We start from the raw sequence: 23,205 nt of genomic DNA, 5'->3' as shown, positions 1-23,205 counted from the left end.
GTACAAACACTAAAAGGCAGGACTGGTTTTGGAATCAGGGAAGGAATAGATACTGGAATGACCTTAAAGGAGCATAGTGAAAGCCTAGATCATCCTTAATGATCATTAGTAAAATTTTGAACTTTGGGGTAACTTAAAGGAAAGAGAGAGAGATCTTATTAAAAGTGAAGGGGTTTCCCTGATGGCACAGTGGTTTGACCCCTGGTCTGGGAAGATTCCGTATGCTATAGGGTAATGAAACCGGAGTGCTACAAGTACTAAGCCTGTGCTCTAGAGCCCGGGGGCCACGCCTACTGAGACCATGCACTCTGGAGTCTGTGCTCTGCAAGAGAAGGCACTGCAATGAGAAGCCCGTGCACTGCAGCCCCAGCCGCCACTTGCGGGAACTACAGAGAGCCCATGCAGCCACAAACCCAGCACAGTCAAAAGTAAATAAAGGAGTGGCGACAGGGAGATCTCCGTTCTATAGTGCAGAAACCTGGCAACACTGTTACATTCAGTAAAACGGAAAGTAGGAAATAAGCCTAATGAACTAGTTAAGATTTTCAAGCAAAATGTTGAAAGTACCTCTCTATGAGGGAAGATAGATAACTTAAAGGAAGAACTGTTAAAAAGGAACCAGGGCATGATGGTTTTAAAAGTTCTTGGCCTCAAAATATCTAACTTTGTTTTTGTATCTCCTTTTTCTTGACTAGTTTGGCCAATAACTTATATATCTTGCTGATTTTTTATAAAACTGACTTTATATTTTAATTTGTTAAATTCTGCTTATAACTTTAAGTTCTTCCTTTTTGTTTCTCTCTTTTCTGTTTTCTAGATTTTAATACCATAATACTTTTTCTTCTGATAATTTTTTAGTTATCCTCCATATGTCAAAGTTTTATCACTGTATTCCTGAAATTCTGCAGTTTTAATCTGTGTTCAAAGACATTTCTGGTTTCTTTGTTATTAATGTCTTATTTTACTGCACTGTGGTTTGAGATTGCTCTTTATATTATTTCTACTCCACTGAATTAACTGGAGTTTGTTGCCTATGACATGGTCTGTTTTTGTGAGTATTCCAACTATAATTGAGAGGAAGATATATTCTCAGGATTCAGAGCTTACTATATATTTATAATATTTCTTTAATATCCTTATCAACTCTTTATCCGTTTGATTGAGGTCTTTGGGATAAAAGAGGTTGCCAGCGTATCTCCTTTTATTACTATTCCTATTTCTTCTCATAGTTCCTATAGTTCCTACTTTATTAAAATTGATATTTAAGGGAATATAAAATATTAACAACATAGCTTCATTGTGAATTATAATCCTTAACATTATAAAATGCCCTTCTTTGCTTCTTTCAATGCCTTTTCAAAAAAATTTGTTTTTAGTTGGAGAATAACTGCTTTACAATATTGTGTTCTCTTCTGCCATACAATGTGAATCAACCGTAAGTATACATATGTCTCCTCCCTCTTGAATCCTCTCCCCTACCCACCTCAACATGGCACCTTGTTCAATAGCTGTTTGACCTAAATTTGACTCTTCTGCCATACCCCTACGGCAGGCAGGATCTTAGTTTTCAGACCAGGGATGGAACCCATGCTCCCTGTATTGGAAGCATGGAGTCTTAACCACTGGACTGCCAGGGAAGGTCCTTGACTTTTTCATATATCAACATTATGACTTTGCCTTCTCTTTCTTTGCATTTGCCTGGTATTTCTTTATCCATTTTTAAAAATCTTTCTCTTTTACATAGCTTAGAATTAGATTTTGCATTGTTGGGGAATGTATCTTTTGGTATTAGGAAGGTATTTGGTATTAGGTATTGGTATTTCTGTTTCAATTACTTCTTTCAGACTGCCTTTTTCCAATAACCTGAATCCCTGCCCCTTCTTTGCATATTATTTGTTTCCTAGAAGAACTAATGTTGAAATTAGGTAGTAACCTCTTCTTTTCTTTTCTCTCTTTCATTCTCAGGATAATAATTTGAGGTATATTTTAAAATTCTCAGTTAATAACTATAAAGCTCCCAGTAAAGTTATCTTGCTTACCATATATTCTTCTGCTTTTCCTGATACCTTCTATAGCCATAATGTTTCAATACATAATATTCTGCCCTGCTTATGTTCATTGTTTATCTTTAGTTTTATAGACAAATATGCAGTGTATATAGATCACTCTTGCTTTATCACTCAGTCATTTTGGATATCTGAACTTGTTCTCTAGTAGATTTTATGAGAAGGCTTATGACACTGTTTCCTATACAGTTTTTCTGAGGACATTATATTTGAAATTTGGTATGTACCTGGATATAAAATGCTTGGCTCACATTTTATTCAAATATGTTACGCCATGATCTTCTGGCACAAAATAGTGACATCAAAAATTTTTTTTTAATCTGATTTCCCTTTCTTAATAAGTGACTTGGTCTTTTTGCCTAAATGATCAAAGGATCCCCCTGCAAATTCTACTGATGCTGTCTGATCATAGTTTGCATTATTTTTGTAATTTTTAAAAATCATTTTGAAATATTAGGTTAAGTTTTTCATGCTTTGTGGGCACTCTTTCTTTTCTGGAAGAATGTTATTCTCTCCATTTTCCTTTTTTTTTAATAACAGTAACTTATATGCAAATGTGATCATGGTCCAAACTTGTTGCTCATTATCACAGGAAGAATGGACCAGGAAAACTGCCCCAGCTTCACTCTCATGTTGTTAACACGAAGCATGAAAAAATATGGCTGCATATGTTCTGAGATAAGCCACCCCTGCTCTCTAACCCATTTTTCTTTCCTTAGCCCTATTACTCTTGTCTTCTCCATCTAGATTCTACTCCCAGCAGCTGTCTCTTCAGGGTGGGACTCTGTTCTAGAAGAAATTTAGTTGACCAGCATTACGAGTTCATCAGGCCCAGACCATTCCAGCACCATCCAGTTTTAGCTGGTCACCTTATACTCACACAGGAATTGGAAACTAGTACAGTCCCCTCTCGGTCTCCACTGAGGATTCTCAGTTTGGCCAACAGGCTCTCCACATTCACTGGGGACTCTCATTTGAGATGAATACCTGTTGATATCTATTTTCTGGAAATTTCTTTACCTTTTCTCTGCTTCATTTCACACAGCTGCTGATCCTACTTTAGTCCTGAGTCTGTGGTTTAGCCTTATCCTTTTGTATTTTTGAGGTTTGTGGAGGTAACTTGTTACTTCACTTTTCGGTAGATGTTGCCAATGCATTTTTGGTTTTGCCATCCTAACTGCTCTGTTTTTATGGGGGAAATTCGGGGAGTTAAAAAAAATTACCCCACTACTACTGCCAGCTTTAGTTCTCTGTCAATATAAGTTCTCTCTGCACAACCCTAATCCACATCATTCTGTATCTAGCACTCAACTATTCTCTTGATAGCATTTGGCTTTCAGTTGTTTCATGCCTCTCTCCTTCTCGTTTCAGTGTAATCTCTGTAGGAGCAGAGACTGTTTCATTCACTACTGTAACCCCCAGCATATAGCACAGAGATTTCCACAGCAAGCATGTAGTAATACTTATGGATGAATAAATAAATAAATGAGCAAACAAGGCCAGTGCTGACAATCTACATCTGTGGAGAATGAAATTTTCTTTCCTTAAGCTTTCAGTATGCTTGCACACAATCTTCTATCAATTTAAAAGGTTTATTCTAATTTGTATTAAAATTTACCTTGATCATTTTTAAATCTTTAAGATATCTCCTATAATCTTTAAAGTCTATTAAGCATATAAATCAAAAGATCTAACCCATATATTTTATAATAGGCAATGATTTATACTCTCTAATTTTCAGTGTAATGTTTACATTTCATAAAAATTTACCAAAGAAACAAAAAATAGATTCTAACTAACCTTATGCTTCTCACGTTTTCTCCTTTTGGACTTTTTCTTCTCTTTTTCTTTCTTGTGTTTTTTCCTTGATTTTCGGTAGGCTTTCTGATTTTTCTGCTTTTCATCCTCTTTTGCTTCCTGTTCCTGTGTTTCTTCAAATCCTGCATCATCTATTTCACCATCTTCTAATTCACCATCTTCTCTGTAAAAGGCAATGAAAATGTCAGTTTTCAAATGTCAACTCTAAAGGGAATATTATAGAAACATTTCCAAAAGAAAAGAAAAATGAGTCAAGATTTTAAGTTATACTCAGTGAGATTAGGGATTGGCCAATTTTCTGTAAAGGGTTGCTGCTGCTAAGTCACTTCAGTCATGTCCGACTCTGTGCGACCCCATAGACAGCAGCCCACCAGGCTCCCCCATCCCTGGGATTCTCCAGGCAAGAACACTGGAGTGGGTTGCCATTTCCTTTTCCAATGCATGAAAGTGAAAACTGAAAGTGAAGTCACTTAGTCATGTCCGACTCTTAGCGACCCCATAGACTGCAGCCCACCAGGCTCCTCTGTTTACGGTATTTTCCTGGCAAGAGTACTGGAGTGGGCTATGAAGGGTTAGACAGTAAATATTTTAAATTTGCAGGCCACATATAGTTTCCGTTGCAAATCCTCCTTTTTTAAAAATGCCCTTCAAGAATGTAAGCAACCATTTCAGCAGCTATAGTTGGCCAAACTTTGATTTAGACTAAAAGCATTGACTCTCACCAAACGAATGAATGAATGCATAATGCAACACTGTCCAAAGCGACACTGCAATAATCATCAGGTTGCTGCAAACGCAGCTGTGGTTTTGCATTGTTGCAATTTGCCATTTGATACTGGAATACATTCTTAAGTAAATGTGGCTATGTGATACATAACTTTAATGTGCATTTCTCACTTTATGTTTCTTTGGTAATGACTTATTGCTGCTTCTTTTATATTTATTTCAGACTATGGAAATGATGTTAGACAAAAAGCAAATGTGAGTGATTTTCTTATCTTAGTTCAAAATGGGTCATAAAGCAGTAGAGAAAACTTACAACATCAACAATGCACTTGGACCATGAACTACTAATGAACGTACATGAAGTGGTGGTTCAAAAAGTTTTGCAAAGACGAGACCCTCAAAGATGAACAGCATGGCCATTGGAAGTTGACAATGAACAACTGAGAGCGATCATCGAAACTGATTCTCTTACAACTAATCAAGAAGTTGCCGAAGAACTCAGCATAGACCATCGTATGGTCATTTGGCATTTGAAGTAAGTTGGAAAAGTGAAAAAGCTTGATAAGTGGGTGACTCAACTAAAAAAAAGTTATCATTTTGAAGTATCATCTTCTCTTATTGTATGCAACAACAAACCATTTAAGTGTATTTTATATTACAATCGGCAACCAGTTTCATGGCTGGATTGAGAAGAAACTCCAAAGCATTTCCCAAAGCCAAACTTGCATCCAAAAAAAATGTGATGGTCACTGTTTGGTGGTCCACTATGAATCAGGGCGAAACCATTATATCTGAGAAGCATGCTCAGCAAATCAATGAGATGCACTGAAAACTGCCACACCTGCAGACAGCCTTGGTCAACAGAATGGGCCCAGTTCTGCTCAGTGACAGCGCCCAACCTGACTCATGCCACACAACCAGCACTTCTGAAGTTAAACGAACTGGGCTATGAAGTTCTGCCTCATCTGCCATATTCAACTCACCTCTCACCAACTGACTACCACTTCTTGAAGCACCTAAACAACTTTTTGCAGGGAAAACACCCCCAAACAGCAGGATGCAGAAAATGCTTTCTCAGAGTTCATCAAATGCTAAAGCATGGATTTCTAAAGGAATAAACAAACTCATTTCTCACTGGCAAAAACGTGTTGACTGTAATGGTTCCCTTTTTAATAACGATGTATTGAGTCTACTTATAATGATTTAAAATTCACGATCCGAAACTGCAATTACATTTGCACCAACCAAATACCATCTACTAAGCTACCATAAAAAAGAAAAGAAGGAAGGACAGAAGGGAGAAATTAAAATACTTTAGGAAGCAAACATTCTAACTACTGGAAGGAATTTTTTATTTTTTTGGCCCACAGACAGCTATGTATATTAGTTCTCATCGTAAGAGTAAACTTTAATAAGAAAATAAATTTTAATAGTAGATAAGTAATAAACCTGAACCACAAAAGCAGAATACCTCAACTTGAATCTGTAAAAAATATTCACAGCAAAAGCAAAAATCTACAAATTTTTATATTATGACATTTTTATAGTTATAGAAGCCCAAATGTTCAATAACATTTTAAAACGCAAATTAATCAACTGATCTACATGGAAGATGCGTGTGTGTAACTCGCTCAGTCATGTCTGACTCTTTGCAACCCCAGGGACCGTAGCCTGCCAGGCTCCTCTGTCCACAGAATTCTCCAGGCAAGAATCCTGGAGATTGCCATTTCCTCCTCCAGGGGATCTTCCTAACCTAGGAATCGAATTCACCTCTCTGTGGCTCCTGCTTGCATGCAGATTCTTTACCGCTGAGACACCGGGAAGTCTTCCATCTTAAGTACTCCCCTAACAATTCTCAGTTGTTTACAGCTGCACTCTGTAGATATTATATATGAATGACTCGCTTATTGTTTGGTGAAAGCAGAGTATGTGACTGTGTCTTTCATAGCTGTATCTCTAGGCTCCGCCACAGTGCCTTGCTGTTTACTGAATGACTGAATGGAAAATATCCATAACCCTTGCCATTTTAGAACAGGCACACAATATCACCCTAAGATGATTGTGAAGTCAGTGTTATTCTTCCCCAATTTCTATCATAAAATCAGAGGTATATGTCTGAGGTAATTTAGGTTGATGTGAAAATTTCATGTGAGACAGGTTCAGCATACTGGCTATTTTAATTTTAAAAGTTTTCAGCTTTTATAATACTATAATATCTTACAGCCTAAGAAAAATGAGTGCATATATTCACCAAAGGACAACTATAAGAAAGGTTTTAACAGCTTTAGTCATAATGGTAGAAAATTGTAAACCCAAATCTCCATCAACAAGTGAATGGATAAATAGTGCTTTATTTATATAATGGAATCCATAAAGCAAAGAAAAAATTAAACATTGTACCACTAAACACAATATGATGAATCTGCAGACATAAGCAAAAGAAGCAGACATAAGAGACTACTGTGTGATTTCATCTATATGCACTTCAAGAACAGGCAAAACTAATCGATGGTGACCTAGGTTTATAACTAACAAAAAAAGACTACTAAGGAGCTGTATAGCACATTAAAATATTCCCTATAGATGGCTACAATGATTACTACATACACACGTGTAAAAATTCATCAAGTCTGAAAAATTCAATTAAGAACTGTGTGTTTTACTGTCTGTATGTAAAATTCTAAATGCAAATAATAAAACCTAGAGGTGTGCATCCTTTCTTTTACCACCAGTCTCAACTGGCTTAAGCTCCTTAGTGTAAGACCTTTCATATCTTCATATTTAGAATTCATATTAAGAATTCTGACTAGAGATACTGAAAATATTGAAGAAAGCAGGGAAGTAAGTAGGGGAAACCACTAGACCATTCAGGTATGACCTAAATCAAATCCCTTATGATTATACAGTGGAAGTGAAAAATAGTTTCAAGGAATTAGATCTGATAGACAGAGTGCCTGAAGAACTATGGATGGAGATTTGTGACATTGTACAGGAGGCAGTGATCAAGATCATCCCCAAGAAAAAGAAATGCAAAAAAGCAAAATGGCTGTCTGAGGAGGTCTTACAAATACCTGAGAAAAGAAGAGAAGCTAAAGGCAAAGGAGAAAAGGAGAGATACACCCATCTGAATGCAGAGTTCCAAAGAATAGCAAGGAGAGGTAGGGAGGCCTTCCTCAGTGACCAATGCCAAGAAATAGAGGAAAATAATAGAATGGGAAAGACTAGAGATCGCTTCAAGAAAATTAGAGATACCAAGGGAACATTTCATGCAAAGATGAGCACAATAAAGGTGAGAAACGGTATGGACCTAACGGAAACATAAGATATGAAGAAGAGGTGACAAGAACACACAGAAGAACTACTCAAAAAAGATCTTCATGACCCAGATAACCATGATGGTGTGATCACTCACCTAGAGCCAGACATCCTGGAGTGTGAAATTAAGTGGGCCTTAGGAAGCATCACTATGAACAAAGCTAGTGGAAGTGATGGAATTCCAGTTGAGCTATTTCAAATCCTAAAAGATGCTGCTGTGAAAGTGCTGCACTCAATATGCCAGCAAATTTGGAAAACTCAGCAGTGGCCACAGGACTGGAAAGGTCAGTTTTCATTCCAATCCCAAAGAAGGGCAATGCCAAAAATGTTCAGCCTACCGCACAATTACACTCATCTTATACGTTAGCAAAGAAATGCTCAAAATTCTCCAAGCCAGGCTTCAACAGTACATGAACCATGAACTTCCAGATGTTCAAGCTGGATATAGAAAAGGCAAAGGAACCAGAGATCAAATTGCCAACATCCGTTGAATCATTGAAAAAGCTAGAGTTCCAGAAAAACATCTACTTCTGCTTTATTGACTACGCCAAAGCCTTTGACTGTGTGGATCACAATAAACTGTGGAAAATTCTTAAAGAGATGGGAATGCCAGACCACCTGACCCGCCTCCTGAGAAACCTGTATGCAGGTCAGGAAGCAACAGTTAGAACTGGACATGGAACAGACTGGTTCCAAATTGGGAAAGGAGTATGTCAAGGCTATATATTGTCACCTTGTCATATTTAACTTATATGCAGAGTATATCAAGAGAAATGCTGGACTGGATGAAGCACAAGCTGGAATCAAGATTGCTGGGAGAAATATCAGTAACCTTAGATATGCAGATGACACCACCCTTATGGCAGAAAGTGAAGAGGAACTAAAAAGCCTCTTGATGAAAGTGAAAGAGGAGAGTGAAAAAGTTGGCTTAAAGCTCAACATTCAGAAAATGAAGATCATGGCATCTGGTCCCATCACTTCATGGGAAATAGATGGGGAAACAGTGGAAACAGTGTCAGACTTTATTTTGGGGGGCTCCAAAATCACTGCAGATGGTGATTGCAGCCATGAAATTAAAAGACGCTTACTCCTTGGAAGGAAAGTTATGACCAACCTAGATAGCATATTGAAAAGCAGAGACATTACTTTGCCAACAAAGGTCCGTCTAGTTAAGGCTACCGTTTTTCCAGTGGTCACGTATGGATGTGAGAGTTGGACTGTGAAGAAAGCTGAGCGCTGAAGAATTGATGCTTTTGAACTGTGGTGTTGGAGAAGACTCTTGAGAGTCCCTTGGACTGCAAGGAGATCCAGCCAGTCCATTCTGAAGGAGATCAGCCCTGGGATTTCTTTGGAAGGAATGATGCTAAAGCTGAAACTCCAATACTTTGGCCACCCATGCAAAGAGTTGACTCATTGGAAAAGACCCTGATGCTGGGAGGGATTGGGGACAGGAGGAGAAGGGGACAACAGAGGATGAGATGGCTGGATGGCATCACTGACTCAATGGACATGAGTTTGAATAAGCTCCGGGAGCTGGTGATGGACACGGAGGCCTGGTGTGCTATAGTCCATGAGGTCGCGAAGAGTCAGACACGCCTGAGCAACTGAACTGAACTGAACTGAACTGAAAGGCTCCTGCCACTAAGCAGACAGACACAAAGGATCCTGCTACAAGCTACAGATTAGAAACTGAGTCTTCTGGAAGAAACACAAAAGCCTCAATAAAAGAGTATGCAAGTACTCTGGAGGGATGATATTACAAAGATATTACTCATGAACACAGTTTCTTGGGATAAACTGTTCACAACAAAGACATTTTTCAGAGTAGACAACCTGACAGAAGTAGACTGCTTATCCTAGAACCAAGAGAACACAAATTCTAGATGCTTCAAAACTATCGCCTGTAGCACTTTTCCTGCTTTGTTCTAATTCATTCTGTCACTTCCTCCCTCAGCATGGATGATAATGCTGGGAAACTGCTCTGCACCAGCAGCCCCCTGGCCACCATACATGTCTCCACACAGGCCACACAGGCAAGGCTTAATCACAGGCTGATGTAAGCCTGAGCAGGCGCCCTATGATCCTCCCAATTATGAAAAGGAAAGTGCTGCTGCAAGGCTATTTCTCACCTGCTTCCTTATTTGGAGGGAGGCTGCTGTAAGGCAATTTCTCATCCACCTTCCCTGGTTTCAGTGAGGGCTTAGATTTTCCACCTTGCCCACCTCCTACCATATAGCTGTAGACTAAGAAACTGCAAAGGTGCACTACAGAAACTGCTCCTCAGTGACACAGTGCTGTCACCCACCGTGCCCACGCGTCTCTGTCCCCTTTGGTCTCAGTGTTACCCTGTCAGACAAGGGAGGTGAGGAGCTGACGCCGTGCTGATCAGGCATGTGTCGTCTGCGTATAAATAAGCTGCCTGAATCTTACTTGCTGAAGCTGTAGCAAGTGTCACAAAAAGCTTGCTTGAGTCTGGGATTTGCCTGTGCCTACTCTGTTTCCTTCAACCTGTATAGCTTGCGTATGATCCTCTAATGATTAAGCTTTAGCCTAAATCCCTACCTTAACCTCCAAAACTAGGTATTTTCCCTTAGAGAAAATACTGGTTGGCTATACTGGTGTCATGGAAGAGCTCCCTGACCTGAGTTTTGGTGATTTGTTTGTTTGTTTATAAACAGTTAAGGTCCCAAGCTGGACCTTGAACATTTAAAAAATGTTTTAAACATTTAAAAAACTAGATGGTTTATCTTATGTGTTCCAGAAAAAGGTTTCTCCTTATAAATTACCAGTAGTAAAATCTGGATATCTACAAGCCTTCAAATCACTTCTATGTTTATCCTTTACCCAATACATTCTTACACGCTCTAGAATATATTTGGCTTACAGAAACTAGCTTATTCCTTTAAAAGACTATCTACAGCCATGACAATTTTCACTTGGTTTGTTTTTTTCTCCAAGTCAGTCTTAGCACTTAGTCAGTTTCAACCAAAATACAAATTCCTTCAGGAATGGACTTCATACAAACATGGGCAAAATTACATATTTTAATTAGCCTAATATCATTCATAGTCATATGATAACCTTTGCAAATTTTAATTCTATATATGTTATCTGTACTCCAGAGATAACTGAGAATTCCTTTCCTACTTTTGTTATAAGTAACTGCTCTTTTGTTTTTAAAACTATATGTGGTCCTTCTAATCTTTATTTCCTGTATCAACAACACACTTTATCACATTTACTTCATCAAAACCTCACTTGCAGGACTTCCTGGTGGTCCGGTGGTTAGACTGCACTTCCTGCATGGAGCACCAGATAGATCCCTGGTTGGGGAACTAAGATCTTGCATGCCAGAGGGGCCAAAAAAAAAAATAAAATAAATAACCTAACTGGCATATATAGGTAAATATATATAGAGAGAGAGAGCAAGGAAATAATTTGATATTTTCTTCCCATCTCCTTCAGGAGACCATTCTTCTCTGAGATGAATGGGCATTGATCTGAAGGGGTACTAACCACCCTAGAGGAAAAAAAAAAGTTACTCCCTTAAACTTAGAATCACTAGGGCTCTGTCTTCAACTAAGGGGGTCATATAATTAGAAAAATTAATAAAAAGTGTGTTATTAACATTGACTGAGAAGATAATATTGTAAAGTCCTAAAAGAACAACAAACTACAGTCACTGATTCAAGTGGTTGTAGATAACTGCATGGCCCTGGGTTTCTTCCTGGCAAGCCAAGAAAAATATATAATATATAGCTAGCACTTCCTGCTTCTCATGGAATAATTCCATAGGGGAAGTTGATCAATCTATACCCAAACTAAAAGACAACTTGGCTGTCAAAAGTGGACTCAGAGGGGAGTTTTATCATCTGACCCACTGGTCAGGAAAGGCGTCTCTGGCTGTCATTCTAAAGTGCCTTCCAGTTTCTCCTTATGGCACTCATGGCTACTCTAACTTTTCCTTCAGCACCTTGTCTCCAGAGACAGATGTGCCACTGTACAGCAGTTATTTCATCAGATGGTACAGAAATCAATTTTTATAACAGAAGGAAAACAAAGGAATTCAGTTAAACCAAGGCAGAGTTCCCACAAAGACCATAACCTACACAGCAGTAAACATGTAACTTGCTCTTTATCTGAGTAGGAGTAAGGGGAGATTTTTGTTAAAACTCTGCCAAGCTCCCAGCATGTATATACAGAAGAGCTAAACTGTATGCCCCTGAGCCTAACAGATACTTTCATAACCCTGCTAAGACATCTTCATAAAGTAATGCCTGTGCTTTTGTGGCATAAGCAGAAAAAAAATCAAAAGAACTTCCATTTCCCAAATTAACCAATTAGAACTTAATACCCAGAATTCCTCCCGACATGTAATAAACATTTTATATCCCTCTTTATCCCTTCCACTTTCAGCATGGAGAGACACACTGAACTTGTTTCCTACCCAGCAAGCAGATTAACAGATGAATTTCTCTTTTTCAATAAAGTTCTAATTAAAACATAAATTTAAAAAAATAAAGAATTTTAAACACTTGGGGAAAAAAAGAAATTCTCCTCTGAGCCCTTATAAAGACAATATCATTGGATACAATAGTCAGTACTTGATGTAATAAACAGTATCCTCAATAGTGTCCATACAACCAATACAACAGTTTATCATTTACAGTATACCCCAATTTGAACCAAGGTCATACTGCCAAAGTTCAACTGAGGAAAAGCAATTATATGAGGAAATAAAGTAATAGTGTCCACGTGTTCAAGCACACAAGCATCTGACGTTCTGATTTAAGCCAGGGATGACAACCACAACATCTAGAGCAACAATTCTCAAAAACTATATAAGAATCTTTTGTCCTCCTAGCAAAAAAAAAAAAAAAAAGCACCATTCATTCATTCAACATATTTATTCACTGCTAATTGGGGATACAATGGTAAACAAAAAAGATACCGTTTTCTTCTCTCATGAAGTTTTCAATCCAGTGATGGAGGAGTCCAGACATCAATCAAAGACTCATACAAATAAATATAATAATCATATATTAACATTAACATGAAGGAGATAAAGGTGCTACCAGTAGACACAATAGGAGGAAATCATCTCTCAGGGAAGTCTGGAAGGCTTTCCCTGAGGGAGCCATGAATGAATTGAGAGGAAGAGTCAGCCTAGGAGGTAAGGGGTAGGGAAGGGTCTCTGGCAGACAAAGAAAGCAGGATAAACATTTCCCTGTAGAACTGAGACAGGAAAGGAGACAAGGCCAGTGTCCCTGGGTCAGAGGAAGGGCAGAAGCTGGCTCATCACACTGGAGTGATGGGGTAGCACGAGGTCATGCAGCGCTTCGACCATGTTTGGAGTTTATCCTAGAGAAATGAAAACTCACTTGCAAGTATTTCTAGGAAAGGAAGTGATGTAACTAGATTTCTGGAGAAGGAAATGGCAACCCACTCCAGTACACTTGCCGGGAAAAATCCCATGGACAGAGAAGCCTACAGCCTATGGGATCGCCAAAGAGTTGGACACGACTGAGCAACTTCACAACTAGATTTCTATTCTGAAATATACATTTCAGAGTGAAAAACAGGTCTAGAGGAGAGACAAAACATGGGCAGGAAAAGCAGGATGCCACTGTGACAATCCAGCATGAGTCCAAAAGAAGAATGGAACGTATATGAGAATTCTGACACTAGACGCACTCCACTCGAGTATACTGTTACTAATGGGAATGTTTTTCCTCCAACAGTCTTGAGGCAAAAAAAAAAAAAAAAAATTGCTGAAAACTACTCATATAGAGAAATGAACAGATTATCCTTCGGGCAATGCTCTGTGAATATTACAAACATTCCCATGAATTATACCTTTAAAATGTCACCTCATTATTGCTGAGCCCATTCCTTTGAACAGGATCAAGATTTCCCTTAAATATAGTAAAGGATATAAATAAATAATATGCTAATCTTCTCTATCACAGCAGCACATAATCCCAATCAGTTAAGCCTTAAAGTATTCAAAGAAGACATAATTATCCAATGCAGTAATTAATATATCAGTAACATAATAAAGAAACATCTAAATTCAAGCAATGTAACTTACCAGTGAACTTCCCAGTATAAATTTATACTGTGCATACTGCCATTTTACAGAGCATACTACCAAGTCATTAAATTAAAAAACCTGAACAAAGAAAAGGAGTCCTTAGAGGGAGACTTCGGAGAAGACAATGGCAACCCACTCCAGCATTCTTGCCTGGAGGATCCCAGGGGCGGCGGAGCCTGGTGGGCTGCTGTCTATGGAGTCGCACAGAGTCGGACACGACTGAAGCGACTTAGCAGCAACACCAGGAGCAGAGGGAGACTTATGCTTTTATTTAAATACATTTTTGGGAAATAATAAAGATTAAAAACAAATGGATGACCCGGAGGGATGGATGACCCAGAGGTGGGAGCGGGGTTCAGGATTGGGAACACGTGTACACCCATGGCGGATTCATGTTGATGTGTGGCAAAACCAATACAATATTGTAAAGTAAAATAATAATAATAAATTTAAATATATATATATATATATATAAACAAATGGACTCTACATTCAACTAAAGAACTAAAAAAGGGGAAAACTGAAAATAAGAAGAGTGAAAATAGTAAATATGAGGACAGAAATCAAAAAAGAACAAAAACAACAGAAAACACAAATAAAGCCTTCTTTAAAAGGCTACCTTTTAAAGAAGCATTACTACAGTACCAGTTTGTCTTAGTCCTGCAATCATTCAAATCTAGATATGAACAAACAGAAAATGTAAACGATTCCATTTTAGCTGTAATAAGTTAACTTTGTTTCCCCCTAAAGGCCAAAATATTGCTTGGAACCAGAACCTTTAAAAAGCTTGGGGCTATCAGAGTATTATGGATACATGACTTTAACAAATAAAAATATCTCTCAGCAATTTTTAGTCTACACTTTCTAGCATCTAATTATTTCACTATTTGCCTATCTTCAATTACAGCTGTGTTCATAACAAACTAGTATTAGTTCTGAAGTAAAGTAACATCTCAATCCAAATTTGTAGGAAAAAATAAAAATTTTATATCATCATATATAATATGATAGTTAACAATTACTGAGCATTTACTAGGCTGCCAGGCATGCTGGATCAGTTCACTCCACCTTCATGTTAACTCTATGAAATAAAGTTGACCCTTTACAATGTGTGATGTGACCCTCTGCACATAATTTAGAGTTGGCCCTGTATACCAGAGGTTCCTTGAAACCTCAAGGTTCATAACTGCAGATTCAACCAACCTAGGTTTGCATAGTATGTAGTCTTTATTATTGAAAAAAAAAAGTAAAAATGTACCCACACAGTTCAAACCAGGTTTGTCCAAGGTTCAAATATAACTATTATTATCCCCATATAACTGGTGAAGAAGGGAGACAAAGAACTTAACTAACTCTGTTAGTATTAAGTTGGCCAAAAGTTTTGCTTGGTTTTTTTGGTATGACGGCTCTAGTAATGCTGAGTTGTCATTAACTTCATTAGAAACAATTCCCTTAGACTGCATTGGGACAGGTGACATATCAGCAGGCATAAAAAAAAATATCAACACCGGTGAATTTTTGTGTAGCCATTTTAATATGGAAGAAAAAAAGCAGCATTTTTGGCATACTATGCTTTATTATTTTAAGAAAAGTAAAAATGCAAGTGAAACACACAAAAAAAGATTCGTGCAGTGGATGGAGAAGGTGCTATGATTGAGCGAACATGTCCAAAAGTGGTTTACTAAGTTTCGTGCTAGAGATTTCTTGCTGGACAATGTTTCATGGTCAAGTAGACCAGTTGAAGCTGATGGTGATCAAATCAAGATATTAACTGAGAACAATCAACGTTATACCACGCAGAAGATAAATTTACATACTGAAAATATCCAAATCAAGTGTTGAAAATCATTTGTATGTGCTAAGTTATGCTAATCACTTTGATATTTGAGTTTCACATAAGTTAAGCAAAAAACACCTTTTTGACTGTACTTCTATTTGTGATTCTCTACTTAAACATAATGAAAACATTCCATTTTTAAAACAAATTGTGATGGGCAATGACAAGCGGATACTGTACAACAATATGGAACAGAAGAGATCATGGGGCAAGCAAAATAAACTACTACCCATCACATCAAAGGCCAGCCTTCATTTAAAGATGATGATGGTGTATATATGGTAGGACTGGGAGCCCTCTATTATGAGCTCCTTCCAGAAAACGAAATGATTCATTCCAAAAAGTACTGCTTCCAATTTGACTAACTGAAAGCAGCATTCGGCATGTATCCAGAATTAGTCAACAGAAAATGCATAATCTTCCATCAGGATACCGCAAGACCACGTTTCCTTGATGACCAGGCAAAAACTGTTACAGCTTGGCTGGGAAGTTCTGATTCATAAGCCACATTTACCAGATATTGCACCTTCGAATTTCCATTTATTTTTGTCTTTACAAAATTCTCTTAATGGAAAAAATTTCAATACCCTGACTATAAAAGGCACTTGGAACAGTTCTTTGCTCAAGAAATTAAAAACTTTGGGGAAGATGGAATTATGAAGTCGCCAGGAAAATGACAAGGACTCCCAAGTGGCACAGTGGTAAAGAATATGCCTGCCAACCCACTAGATGCAAGAGACGTAGGTCTGATCCCTGGGTTGGGAAGATTCTCTGGAGGTGCAAGTGACAACCCACTTCAGTATTACCTGGAAAATTCCATGGACAGAAGAACCTGGTGGGCTATGGTCCACAGGGTTGCAAAGAGTTGGACATGACTGAGTGACTAAGAGCTGCACAGCACAGTGGAACAAAACGGTGAATACACTGTACAATAAAGTTACTGGTGAAAATGAAAAATGTGTCTTTTATCTTACTTAGAAACCAAAGGAGTTTTTTGGCCAGCCCAACAGATGGCACAGCTAAAATCCAGTCTAAGCCATCTGATTCCCAGATAATATCTCAGTTAATATCTTTCTTAACTTTGTTGCTCTAATAGCTACAAATGGTGCATAGCATATGAAGGTGTTTACTGTAAAATTCTTTCAACATATTTGTATGTTTGAAATTTTTCGTACTAAATTTTAGGAAAAAGAAACTTCTTGATTTAGGTGGTGTTTTAAGATATGATACAGAGAAACTATTGAGAAGTTGCATTTCTGAGATATAAAAGTAAATGTGCTATATTCCAATAAAAATTAACTTAAAAACCAGTAAACATGAGTTACTTCAATTCCATAGGCGTTATTTGAACAGTTGTCAGGAAACAGAGCCACCATGCTATACCAGTTGGAGTGACAGAACAGAGCTTGGAGTTATGAGATGCTATAGGGTTTTCTTTTCATTGAATACTATGTTTTTAAGTGCTCTAAAGGTAACAGTAAAAGAGCAAATTTATTGAAAAGCCTTTTTTAAAGAGGTAAAAAGACTTGATCAAATCATGAGCACTGAAAAATGGTCTCCCTATTTCATTTCAGGGTCCTCAGCAAGTTGTTAAAAGTGGTGCAGTTCAGGTAACAGCCTAAGTGAAATCCTCTACATCAAACTCAGAAGAGGAGAAGAAAAGAGAGGAATGCTGGAAAAAATGAAAATTGCTATGTTATTACCAAGGTTCCACATTCAGTTAAAAGAAGAAGGGGCCCAGCACCAACATCCAGAAATGAACATGAAATACTTAAGACAGTTGGCTTTGATCCAAACCAAAATCAAAAAAAAACCTTTCTTATTTAACGAGGACCCAGTACTCTGGCAAAGTGAGATCACCTGAACCTGGAAATTAAATTAGGAGTGTTAAATAAGAAAAATAACCAACAACAGACTTCTTAAAAGGACAATTTAATGCTTTAAATTTGTGGCATTTTACAACCAAATACTTAAACAAACAAACAAACAAATCATAGTAGTGTAGAAGAAAAGCTCTAGAGCCAGAAGGATGTGGGTTCCAGTTCTGCTTCTCAGTTATACACTAGGCATACGAATTTGAACAAATTATCTCAACCCCTAATGTTCGTTTCCTCATCATTGACTCAAAGGACCCTGAAATGAAATAGGGAGACCATTTTTCAGTGCTCACGATTTGATCAAGTCTTTTTACCTCTTTAAAAAAGGCTTTTCAATAAATTTGCTCTTTTACTGTTACCTGAGTTTGAGCAAACTTCGAGAGATAGTGAAGGACAAGGAAGCCCAGCATGCTGCAATCCATGGGGTCACAAAGAATCAGACACCACTGAGTGACTGAACGTCATCTATGAAAAGAGATTAATCAATTTACCACCAGAGTTAAGGATTAAGTGACAAAAAGTTAGCTAGTGGAGGTGATGGAATTCCAGCTGAGCTATTTCAAATCCTGAAAGATGATGCTGTGGAAGTGCTGCACTCAATATGCCAGCAAATTTGGAAAACTCAGCAGTGGCCACAGGACTGGAAAAGGTCAGTTTTCATTCCAATCCCAAAGAAAGGCAATCTCAAACAATGCTCAAACTACCGCATAATTGCACTCATCTCACACGCTAGTAAAGTAATGCTCAAAATTCTCCAAACCAGACTTCAGCAGTACGTGAACCGTGAACTTCCTGATGTTCAAGCTGGTTTTAGAAAAGGCAGAAGAACCAGAGATCAAATTGCCAACATCCGTTGGATCATCAAAAAAGCAAGAGAGTTCCAGAAAAACATTTATTTCTGCTTTACTGACTATGCCAAAGCCTTTGACTGTGTGGATCACAATAAACTGTGGAAAATTCTGAAAGAGACTGGAATACCACACCACCTGACCTGCCTGCAGGTCAGGAAGCAACAGTTAGAACTGGACATGGAACAACAGACTGGTTCCAAATGGGAAAAGGAGTACGTCAAGCCTGCATATTGTCACCCTGCTTATTTAACTTATATGCAGAGTACATCATGAGAAACATTGGGCTGGAAGAAGCACAAGCTGGAATGAAGATTGCTGGGGGAAATATCAATAAACTCAGATATGCAGATGACACCACCCTTATGGCAAAAGAGTGAAGAAGAACTAAAAAGCCTCTTGATGAAAGTGAAAGAGGAGAGTGAAAAAGTTGGCTTAAAGCTCAACATTCAGAAAACGAAGATCATGGCATCTGGTCCCATCACTTCATGGGAAATAGATGGGGAAACAATGGAAACAGTGTCAGACTTTATTTTGGGGGGCTCCAAAATCACTGCAGATGGTGATTGCAGCTATGAAATTAAAAGACGCTTACTCCTTGGAAGGAAAGTTATGACCAACCTAGATAGCATATTGAAAAGCAGAGACATTACTTTGCCAACAAAGGCCCGTCTAGTCAAGGCTATGGTTCTTCCAGTGGCTATGTATGGATGTGAGAGCTGGACTGTGAAGAAAGCTGAGGGCCAAAGAATTGATGCTTTTAAACTATGGTTTTGGAGAAGACTCTTGAGAGTCCCTTGGACTGCAAGGAGGTCCAACCAGTCCATCCTAAAGGAGATCAGTCCTGGGTGTTCATTGGAAGGACTGATGCTGAAGCTGAAACTCCAATACTTTGGCCACCTCATGCGAAGAGTTGACTCATTGGAAAAGACCCTGATGTTGGGAGCCATTGGGGGCAGGAGGAGAAGAGGATGACAGAGGATGAGATGGCTGGATGGCATCACCAACTTGATGGACATGAGTTTGAGTAGACTCCGGGAGTTGGTGATGGACAGGGAGGCCTGGCGTGCTGCAATTCATGGGGTTGCAAACAGTCAGACACAACTGAGCAACTGAACTGAACTGAATGACTTAGCATTGTTCCTACTAGAGAGCCCTCAAAAAAGTTCCATTTCTTCTGTGATCTACTTGAAATACAGGCATGTGAATAAAATGGGTATGCTAGACTGAAGGAGGAAACAGAATAAGTTCTATGTTGAAAGCAGGACTCCATCTTGGGCCGATCTGCGGACTTTGCACTATATGCCCAGTATCTATGGAAACGACAAATCAACTGGAAAACTAGGCCCCTGCAAGGAAGAGCCCCAAGGCTCTCCATTACCTAAAAGAATACCCTAATTATCTGTGTGACCAAGTAGAATCATACATTCTATTATGTTTATTGGGGAAGGACCACAAACCTATTGATAATTGTCCACTGTTAACTACCCAGGTTTAAGGCATATGAATCACGGGTTGACTTTGATTGTATCTTTCTCCTCCTTTGTTCAGACTAATTTCAGGGAATTTGGGGAGGTGGGTTTGGGTATGTACACTTTGGGTATATAAGGTTTTCACAAAAACTGGTTGGGGTCCTTGGCTAAGAGGAGACTCTGCCTTGGGCGCGCTGGCCTAACAGACTGCACTCCACATCTGCATTGTCCTTCTGAGTGAGTTTGTCTCCCGGAACGCGTGGCTACAACAAGACTACAGGTACTTCCACACATTGGGAAGGGTTATAAATCCCTGGAGCATGGATTCTAAAGGGAAATTTCTTTTATTTTCCTTCAGAGAATAACAATGAAACACTATCCAAAACAAGTAAAAGGGAAAAGGAATCTAAGATAGACCAAGTTTGAAGTCTGTTCCTGAGGGTATTTCTATAATACTTATCCTATCATTAAGCAACAGGTAGCAACAACAGTCTGTGTGAAAGCTTCCGTATTTCCAAAGTCTCCTGAATTCAACAAGATACAAGATGGAGTAGAATACCTAGTATTCAAAGAGATAATGAACAATACGTGTTCATGCTAAGCAGTCAAAAAAAGGTTAAATCAGTAACAGTCTATCGAGTAAGATAGAAAGGCATGCCATGTATTTTTTAAGGGTTTCATAAAAAAAAAAAAGTTTCCGTCAAAAAAATTCACAAATTTGGTTTCTATAAAATCTTTGTTAATCCTTAATTCCCTGCTCACATCCAATGGCCGCTAGAAGAGGTACTGCAGTGTATTAACTTATGAAATTAAAATTTTTAACCCATTCTTAAACTTGTACATCTAACATCCTGAGAGAAAAACACACCATTCCTCAAACATCCTTTATGCCATGAGCAGAGACTATTACATCATTAAAACTGAATTAGCTTGCCGTATTTCTTTTTGAGACTGCACTTTTTAAATTCCCCTTTTTTTTTGTTTATACAACTTCCAGTAACTCAGTTCCCCAACCAGGGATTGAACCCAGGCCACGGGCCTGGGTTCCTGACCTAGAAAGCCGAGAATCCTAACCACTAGGCCTCTCCCTAAAATTTCTTTTTGTATTTCATTTCCTATCTTGGCTACTTCACTAAGCTAAAATTCACTTATTTTCATTCCCTTTCAGTTTATCCTTTTTCTGATGTAGATCGGAGAAGCTAGAGATTCAACAGAAACAAATCTCAGCAAATAAAATACCCTTAGAATCTGAAAGCCAGAAAACAATTTTCTTAGCATCATGTCAAAACAAAAAAAATGAAGAAATCTTTTTGGATGAATCTGTAAGACAAGCTAGGTAAAATTGCCTATGACCCAACAATATCCAAAAAGGGTAACTTGTATGTAATTGTCCAATATCCCAAATTGATTGATAACCAGATTAACTACAGTATGAGGTACCAAGGCTCTGGGATTTGGTGAGTGTGGTGGGATCAGACTTTACTTAGATCCAAAATTAGGCTTTGCCTGAAGTATTGTTTCTTATCTCTCCTTGCTATTCTTTGGGACTCTGCATTCAGATGGTATATCTTTCTTTTTCTCCTTTGCTTTTAGCTTCTCTTCTTTTCATAGCTGTTTGTAAGGCCTCCTCAGACAACCATTTTGCCTTTTTGCATTTCTTTTTCTTGGGTATGGTCTTGATCACTGCCTCCTGTACAGTGTCACGAACCTCAATCCATAGTTCTTCAGGCACTCTGTCTATCAGATCTAATCCCTTGAATCTATTTGTCACTTCTACTGCATAGTCATAAGGGATTTGATTTAGGTCATACCTGAATGGTGTAGTGGTTTTCCCTACTTTCTTCAATTTAAGTCTGAATTTGGCAATAAGGAGTTCATAATCTGAGGCACAGTCCACTCCCAGTCTTGTTTTTGCTGACTGTATAGACCTTTTCCAGTGCTCAATGAGGAAAGCCTTCCTCAGTGATCAATGCAAAGAAATAGAAGAAAACACTAGAATGGGAAAGACTAGAGATCTCTCCAAGAAAATCAAATACGAAGGAAAATTTTCATGGAAAGATGGGCACAACAAAGGACACAAATTGTACAGACCTAACAGAAGAAGATATTAAGAAGAGGTGGCAAGAATACACACAAGAATTATACAAAAAAAGATCTTCATGACCCAGATAATCACGATGCTGTGATCACTCACCTAGAGCCAGACATCCTGGAGTGTGAAGTCAAGTGGGCCTTAGGAAGCATCACAACGAACAAAGCGAGTGGAGGTGATGGAATTCCAGCTGAGCTTTTTCAAATCCAAAAGATAATGCTGTGAAAGTGCTGCACTCAATATGCCAGCAAATTTGGAAAACTCAGCAGTGGCCACAGGACTGAAAAAGGTCAGTTTTCATTCCAATCCCAAAGAAAGGCAATGCCAAAGAAGGCTCAAACTACCGCACAATTGCTCTCATCTCATACGCTAGCAAAGTAATGCTCAAAATTCTCCAAGCCAGGCTTCAACAGTCCATGAACCGTGAACTTCCAAATGTTCAAGCTGGATTTAGAAAAGGCAAAGAAACCAGAGATCAAACTGCCAACGTCCGTTAGATCATCAAAAAAGCTAGAGTTCCAGAAAAACATCTAGTTCTGCTTTATTGACTACACCAAAGCCTTTGACTGTGTGGATCACAACAAACTGTGGAAAATACTTAAAGAGATGGGAATATCAGACCACGTGACCCGCCTTCTGAGAAATCTGCATGCAGGTCAAGAAGCAACAGTTAGAACTGGACATGGAACAGACTGGTTCCAAATTGGGAAAGGAGTACGTCAAGGCTGTATATTGCCACCCTGCTTATTTAACTTATATGCAGAGTACATCATGAGAAACATTAGGCTGGATGAAGCACAAGCTGGAATCAAGATGGCTGGGAGAAATATCAATAACCTCAAATATGCAGATGACACCACCCTGATGGTAGAAAGCAAAGAAGAACTACAAGAGCCTCTTGATGAAAGTGAAAGACAAGAGTTAAAAAAAAAAAAAAACCTGGCTTAAAACTCAATATTGAGAAAACTAAGATCATGGCATCTTGTCCCATCACTTTGTGGCAAACAGATGGGAAAACAATGGTAATAGTGACAGACTTTACCTTTTGGGGCTCCAAAAT

The 23,205-nt window shown here is 38.4% G+C and overlaps 1 protein-coding gene across 3 annotated transcripts in view; it reads right to left on the bottom strand.

Moving 5' to 3' along the window:
• Positions 1 to 23,205, bottom strand: part of ZC3H6 (zinc finger CCCH-type containing 6) — a 75,291-nt gene that overhangs the window by 42,040 nt on the left and 10,046 nt on the right. For 2 of the 3 annotated variants that reach the window (XM_027967128.3, XM_012173915.4), the window contains exon 2: positions 3,867 to 4,047. In XM_027967128.3, the coding sequence (XP_027822929.2) occupies positions 3,867 to 4,047 (181 nt within the window). Of the gene's footprint in view, positions 1 to 3,866; positions 17,990 to 18,092; positions 18,199 to 23,205 lie in introns of all 3 variants that reach the window. The other variant, XM_060413987.1, reaches the window with a different exon arrangement.

The sequence above is a fragment of the Ovis aries genome, chromosome 3 (genome assembly GCF_016772045.2).
Source record: "Ovis aries strain OAR_USU_Benz2616 breed Rambouillet chromosome 3, ARS-UI_Ramb_v3.0, whole genome shotgun sequence".
Taxonomy (NCBI): domain Eukaryota; kingdom Metazoa; phylum Chordata; class Mammalia; order Artiodactyla; family Bovidae; genus Ovis; species Ovis aries.
Note: the sequence above shows the minus strand (reverse complement) of the source record. Positions and strands in the feature narration are given on the sequence as shown.